The 7708-nt window shown below is 44.2% G+C and overlaps 1 protein-coding gene across 2 annotated transcripts in view; it reads right to left on the minus strand.

Moving 5' to 3' along the window:
* Positions 1–1692: 1692 nt before the first annotated feature.
* Positions 1693–7708, minus strand: part of lsm14b (LSM family member 14B) — an 8416-nt gene continuing 2400 nt past the window's right edge. The window contains exons 2-9 of one of the 2 annotated variants that reach the window (XM_082146040.1): positions 6850–7013; positions 6645–6780; positions 5377–5529; positions 3199–3285; positions 2967–3128; positions 2717–2864; positions 2479–2647; positions 1693–2131 (exon numbers count right to left, since the gene is read on the minus strand). In XM_082146040.1, coding sequence (XP_082002166.1) covers positions 2485–2647; positions 2717–2864; positions 2967–3128; positions 3199–3285; positions 5377–5529; positions 6645–6780; positions 6850–7013 — 1013 coding nt within the window. In that variant the 3' untranslated portion in view covers positions 1693–2131; positions 2479–2484. The other variant, XR_014199944.1, reaches the window with a different exon arrangement.

The raw sequence follows: 7708 nt of genomic DNA on the forward strand, positions 1-7708 counted from the left end.
CACGTGTGGGGAAAAGCACAGTTAAACAAACACTTGACAAGGATAGTGTTCAGTTATTTCAGACTCCCAGCATGTGCGACCAAACCCCTACAGATGATCCAGAATGCTGCAGCTCGTCTTGTCTTCAACGAGCCCAAGAGGGCCCACGTCACTCCTCTGTTCATCTCTCTGCACTGGCTACCTCTAGCTGCTCGCATCAAGTTCAAGGCACTGACGCTTGCTTACAGAACTATCACAGGCTCAGCTCCCTCCTACTTTCACTCACTCCTACGAGTCTACATCCCTACCAGACACCTACGATCGGTCAACGAGCGACGTCTCGTGGTTCCATCACAGAAAGCCACAAAATCACTTTCCAGAACATTCTCATTCACAGTTCCATGCTGGTGGAATGCTCTCCCCACCCTCATCCGGAATGCAGAATCCCTGACAACATTCAAAAAACAGCTGAAAACCAATCTCTTCCGTGAGCACTTAACCTTATATAAAAAAAATAAAAAATAAAAAAATAAAAAAAAACACATCGAAACACCACTTATCAGGCTTATGCTACTCTGAATAATACCTGAACTTCGTATTTTGAGCACTTCCTGCGTTGTTGTTGCTCTTGCCTCTTTATGATGACTCGCTGAATTTAGTCCTAATTTGTAAGTCGCCTTGGATAAAGGCGTCTGCTAAATGACTAAATGTAAATGTATTTACTTACATTGGAGTGAGTCACTGAATAATTTAAAAGGGCTAATTTGTTCAGGAACGAAGCAAGTGACCGACTTCATAGCCATTTCTCAAACAAAAGGCTGCATCCTAGTAAGTCTGTGTCTTTCCTAGACTAATCTTGAGGCTGGAATGCTGGAATCCTCTGCATTAAACACCAGAATGAGATTGTCTAACAAGTCCGCACAGCAACATCAGAAATGTTTCCACGAAAAATAAATACATTTGGGTGAAATACTTAAATTATAATTTTACTTTGACTTTCTATTAATGCAACACAATGAATGATGTGAATGGTTGGTGTGAATGAGGATCCACTCTTGACAATTTAAATTTTACTCTGCAATTGTCTGTAAACTCTTAGAAAACTGTATTGTGCAATTGAGCATGTTTATAGTCTTCACAAGAAAAATAAATCTAAATTGATTACTTACAAAAATACAAAGTTACACTGTAACAAGTAATGTTACATCAGCCATAGACCCATGCAAAAGAGCCACTCTGCAGCTACTTATGTAGACCTGGTGCATAGTTAGCAAATATACTGTGTTAACATTAATTTTAATCAAGCCAAGCAACAGTCAGATTTGGCATCTTAAACAGTTTTGCTATGGCAAGGCAATAACTATGACAACAGAAAAAGGAAAAGCATAATTTTCTGCATGCATCTTGGTGTGCACATTCACAGGTGATCAGGGACTCTGGGCATCTTTCCTCTGCCCGTTTTTACTATAAGCTACTGGAACTGACCATTACCTACCATTTGTAAACTGTTTAATGTCTTAAAGACTGTTCCTCAGGTGCATGTGCAAATATTTGCACTATAAATTGTGCATGAAAAACTTGAAATATTTTTGTTTAATAAAAACTATACTAGGGTGCTAATTATATATAGAAAAGACTTTCCCAGAATCCATACAACTTAAGTACCACCATACCCCTTGATCAAGCATACAGACTCAAGATTTTAATTTCCTATGTTTATTAACAATTACATCAACAACAAGATCCCCTTACAATTTGACAAAAAAAGAAAAAAGAAAAAACCAATTATAATAAATAAGAATTATTGGGGGATCACATACCATAGACTGAAGTTTATCTACTCCATTTAAATGCATATCTTTGTACAACCAGATAACTGGCCATACATACAAATAAAAGTGCTATCCCAATTCAAATGCAAACAAATCCCAGACAGATTCAGGTGCATTTACATGGTAAAGTAGCAGGGTTCTTCACATACATGAAACAAAGGAAAAAGGCCATTTTATGTCAAATTAAAAGTAATCAATGCAGCCATTTTTTTGTTACAAGCGGTGGTTGTTTGATGAAGAGAAAATTCAAGTAATATTAGCCACTGAAGATTTTGGCCACTGGAAATCAAACTCGTAGACAAGACCAAGGCAAAACGCATCTGGAGGAAAGAGGTATGAATGAAGAGCAAGATTAATCCATAGAAGTAGCCATTCACTTACAACATGAAACTGCCACTGCGGGTGGAATCTGATTCATCCATAAAGATGAGAGTGGTTGGTGAAAAGGTGGAGTACGTCTCAGATAAACACGGGCACTTTAAGCTCAGAAACTATAGAAAGTAGTGTGTTGATCTAAAGTAAATGGGGTCAATTGAGACACTCTGAATTTTAAGGCTGTAAAGACAACCATCCTAATGTGTTCACAGGAACTAATAAAACATCCTCCATTCTTACAGTGGCGTACTCCGTCAGATGGAGTTGAGTGAAGCGAGCAGGATTGACTCACGTCGGGTCACAGTCGTCCGCTGCCTACTCTCTGTGGAAGGGGACGCTGCACCGCCCCTCGGCCTCGACGCCCTCGGTAACTCCCCCGAAACCCACGGCCTCTCAGATACCGGCCCGGCACCCCAAAGGTCTCCACGTTCAGCTTCCTTTCCTCAGCCCATGTGGTGCGTCTGGGGGAGAAACAAACACTCACTGACGAGCAGCGTTCCTGCTGGACAGAAGTCACAGACGGGTTATACCTGGCCTTGAGCTCGGAGGAGATGTTGTCAAAGAAGCACTTTGCTTTATTGTAGAAGCACTTCGGCCCGAGCAGATCCTCTTTAACTGCGCTCTCGTTCTCAGGCTTTTCCCGCTCTTTATCACTTTCCTCTGGGGTCACTTTTGGCTCTGACAAAGCAAAGACACTAATTAACAGGAATAAAGAACGGTGAATTCTGCAGGGTAGATTTAGAAAAAGAGACATTCAAGGGCATGGTCAGAGGGAAATACCTTCAACACTGAGCTGGTCTTCAATCTCTTTCTCCACGTCATCTTTATTGAACTGTGCATTTGCGGTTTCAAAATCAAAGTCCGCTTCGAACTGCAGGGTGCTGGGCTTTGAGTTCCCGACAAGGATTTGACCTCGACCGCGGTTCCTGGACCGTCGAGTTCCTACAAGATACCACATGTTCACAAGGTAGTCTACGTCAACAAATGCTGTCATTAAAACAAGAGTCTTCACCTGGTTTCCTCCTACTGGTTGGAGGCTTGTTCTCGTCATTAGCTTGACTCGGTCCCTTCAAGACGCCTTGCTGTGCAGCTGAATCACCTCAGAGGAAGGAAAACACATCTTTCTGAAACTCACTCCAGCAGCTTTCCTAAAGAGCAGGTCAAGTCAACCATCCGTCGCAATACACACACCTGCAGCCTCTGGAAGTGTCATGAAGTGGACCAGTGAAGTTCAGAGTTTGTTCAGAGTGTTCAAGTGGGCACAAAGACCACAAGCGTTCTAAGACTAGTTTACTCAAATGGACACTTAACCAGTGTGTGATTGTGGCGCTTCATTTGCAAACATTTTACAAAATGCATATAATCTGAATATAAACCAAACCATACATAAAAGCCAATAAAATGTATCTTGCACTGGAAAGTTTTCCCAAGACGGGTCATGAAATCACGTGATGAATGACAGGACACGCTTAGCCTCAAGTACTGCTCCACAGCGCTTTTACACATAGACTGGGTGTATGGAAGGCATTTTCTGCCAAATTTAAATAAGTAAATTAAATGATTAAAATTAAAACCAGATTAACGATTTCATTACAGAAAACTATGCAAAAAATATGACAAAATTGAGAATGAAATTCAATTTCATTTTCACAGCATTATCCCTGTCAAATTGAAAAATAAAATGCAATTGTTGATTTCACATTTCATTTTCACTACAGTCTCGAGGCAAGACTGCCAATATTAAAATGAAAAGCCAAACGTGAAAAAGAAACTACAAATACAGTTTTTACAATGCTCTTTAGTAACGCTCACGCAATAGTGACACAATTCAAATACAAATGTAAATTTTCGTTTTCATTTTAATTCCTCTTTTATTTCACAGTTTTCATTTTCAAAGACAGCCTGCATGCAAATTCCATGTTAATGAGTGGGTGTGGCTTATTCTAGTAACGGCGCTGAGACACGCCTTCTGTAAAGCGAAGTCGTCGACGTCCCGTGTGCATGAGTTGAATGTGAGAAACGAAATTATTTAAATGTGATTATATTGTAATCGAGATGACGAGATATGCCGAAATCTGTTAGTGAGCTTTTGCGGGAAGCTGCCGCAACATTAGAACATGGAAACAACCAACCTGACCTGACCATGTTAGTTATGATGTTAGACTCAGACTAGACCATAATCGACCATGAGGTTCATTCATGTATTAGGCTGTTTTGGAAATTCAACTATTTTGGCGTACAGAAGTCTTAACACAATTTCTACAACAATTATACAGACATTAATACCCACTGGCTTTAACCGAGAACCTCGGCCAATGTTTCATATCCGTGTCGTGCCTAACAACGCCCTTCAGCCGTGACTTATTCAGATACAGCACTAGCCTAGAGTACCTTATTGATTTTATAAAACGGTTACCACGCAATACAAATATTAATCCCGAAACATGCATCTATCATGAAGTCAAATGAATCACTAAAAGCCAATTCCTTCCGCTGGAGAAAAAAAAAAATAGTCCCTGACCATAAAAGAACAGAATAAGTTACATTATTTCTCCATTAGATGGAGACAAAGACTGTCTTAATGAGTCAGTCAGTAGAGAAGACTTTTGAAATGACTCAAACTTGTGATCATCATTTTAATCATTTAATTTATTTAAATTTGGCAGAAAATGCCTTCCATATGGGTATAGTGCGTGTTAAATAGCAAGTCACCTCATTTTGCAATGCAGAAGCAAGAGGTTTTCTGTGAATGCGTGACTTTAGATTCATTAGGCGCTATAGGGAAAATAACGAGAATAACAGTGCAATAAACTATAAAACTGTGCAAAATCAGTGCGTTTATTATAACGTTATTTTAATGCATTACGCAAGACATTAGTTTGCAATATCAAGCGGCATAACAGATTGTTGTAGAACTAAACAGCTGGAAGCGGATGAAACCAGAAGCCAATAGACCACAGTGCTCTCACATCACAAATAAGGTGGATTGAGACTCAACACTAAAGCCAAACTCTGATAGCACTTCAGCGCTGTTTGAGGCCAAGCGTATCCCATCAGGAATCATATGCAAGACATCACAACATGAGAATTTTTTATTTTTCTCCAACTGAGAGGAGTGTGTTGACGGCGTCAGGGTTACCCAGCTGAGAGCTCAGGGTGTGTGTGTGACGTGTGTGTGTGAAGGACTCACTGCTGAAGGCTCTCTGCGCTCCTCGACCGCCCCTCTGCGCTCGGCTGGTCTCTCCTGCTCCGCTCAAACCCTTCAGTGGGGCGTTCTCTGCAGGCACAGTCTGAACCGCCTGCTCCACCATAGGACCCCTCCGCACCGGGACACCATGCAGACCTGAGAGCCACACACACACACACTTTGAACCGCCTGCTCCACAATAGGAGCTCTCCGCACCGGGACACCATGCAAACCTGAGCCTCACACACAGAGAACCGAGCACACACTGAGGCCCAGGACCCAGAGTCCTGCACGGGTCCGATTTTGTAAACCCGCACCCCCCTGTACCCGCAGTGCTTCAAACCACATCCGACCCGTTATCCGTCAACAGCACTAATTCAAATCCGCACCCGACTCGCTTAAAATAGAACCGACACCCGACCCGCACCTGAAATAAAATCAATTTAGCCAATCACATTATAGACAATTACAAAAATGTTTATTGCCAGGTCATACAGAAGTTATTACACGACAATTAACAAGGACAACTTCAGCCGAAGCGGTCAAAAGGCCGATACATGAAGAACATGGCAAACGTTACCACAAAACTTAGTATTATGAGGAATACCCACGGGTACCCGAACCCGTGCAGGACTCTACCAGGACCGCTTGCGTACTGCTGGTTGAGGCACACACACACACACACACCGAGGCCTAGGCCCGATGCGTACTGCTGGTTGAGGCTCACACACACCGAGGCCCAGGGCCGCTGCATACTGCTGGTTGAGGCACACACTCTCACTGAGGCCTAGGGCTGCTGCGTACTGCTGGTTGAGGCACACACACACTCAACGAGGCCCAGGGCCGCTGCGTACTGCTGGTTGAGACACACACACACCAAGGCCCAGGGCCGCTGCGTACTGCTGGTTGAGGCACACACACACTCACCGAGGCCCAGGGCCGCTGCGTACTGCTGGTTGAGACACACACACCGAGGCCCAGGGCCGCCGCATACTGCTGGTTGAGACACACACACACACTCACCGAGGCCCAGGGCCGCTGCATACTGCTGGTTGAGACACACACACTCACCGAGGCCCAGGGCCGCCGCATACTGCTGGTTGAGACACACACACACTCACCGAGGCCCAGGGCCGCCGCATACTGCTGGTTGAGACACACACACTCACCGAGGCCCAGGGCCGCCGCATACTGCTGGTTGAGACACACACACACACACTCACCGAGGCCCAGGGCCGCTGCGTACTGCTGGTTGAGACACACACACTCACCGAGGCCCAGGGCCGCTGCGTACTGCTGGTTGAGGAGGGAGCTGGCCGCCAGCTGGCTATAGGAGGGTAGCATGTTTCGGTAGGGACTATATCCGCCCTGCGACCCGTAGTGAGCGGACGACGTCCCGACTGACGACTAATGAGAGGAAACAATCAGCGCTGCGTCTGAACGAGCGGAGGACACGTGACTGAGTTACACACACACCTGAACTATAGCAGGGTCCTGAGGAAGACTGTGGTGGATCTTCAGAGGCTCACACACCGTGATGTCCTTGATGTCACTTCCCCTGAAGATGATGTACTCGAACACCTCATCCCTCGGGGGAACGGGCCGGTCCGTCGGTCGCCCCTCTGTGCCGAAAGACCTCACTGACAAACACACTGCAGTGAGACGCTGCTGAAGCTAACATGACGGTGTCTGAAACACTCGTTCACTCATCCCTATATAGTGGACAGCAAGCGGTTTCAGACACAGCTATAGTCAAATAAAACCATGAGGTACAAAACGGTCATGAACACGGGAGCTCAAACCCAACCAGACGTCAACAGAAGAAGTTACAGGACTGGCACTGCAGTGTTACCAACAGAGTTAGCAAACAATAAGGAGGTTTTATTACATTTGATCACTTTGCACGATTAAGTTTTAGCTCGACTGTTCAAAACCGACTGAAAGACTGCAGCGGTTCGGGATCATTAATGCAGTGTTTCCCAGCTCCTGGAGGAGTAACACCACCAGTGCAGGTTCTGGTTATCTCTTATCTGACCCATATTACGAGCTGATGAGTTGATTCAAGTGTGATCGATTAGGAAGAGTTGGTGTGCCAACAAGAACAGGGTTAACCCCCTGAGGTCTACGGTATCGCCGGCGATACCAGCTCGCTTTTTTTTTGTCAATGTAAAAGAAACTCATAAATACTCTGTTGACTTTGATTTTCCATAGGAGTTTCATACATCAATCGATTCTGTTAAATGTGTATTATTTTTGTGTATACTCACAATAAAAACAAAGTGTTGTGCTTTTTGCCAAATAAAGAAAAATAAACACGAAGCGAGTTCTGCCTTCT

This window comes from Leuciscus leuciscus (genome assembly GCF_965113295.1).
Source record: "Leuciscus leuciscus genome assembly, chromosome: 18".
Lineage (NCBI taxonomy): Eukaryota > Metazoa > Chordata > Actinopteri > Cypriniformes > Leuciscidae > Leuciscus > Leuciscus leuciscus.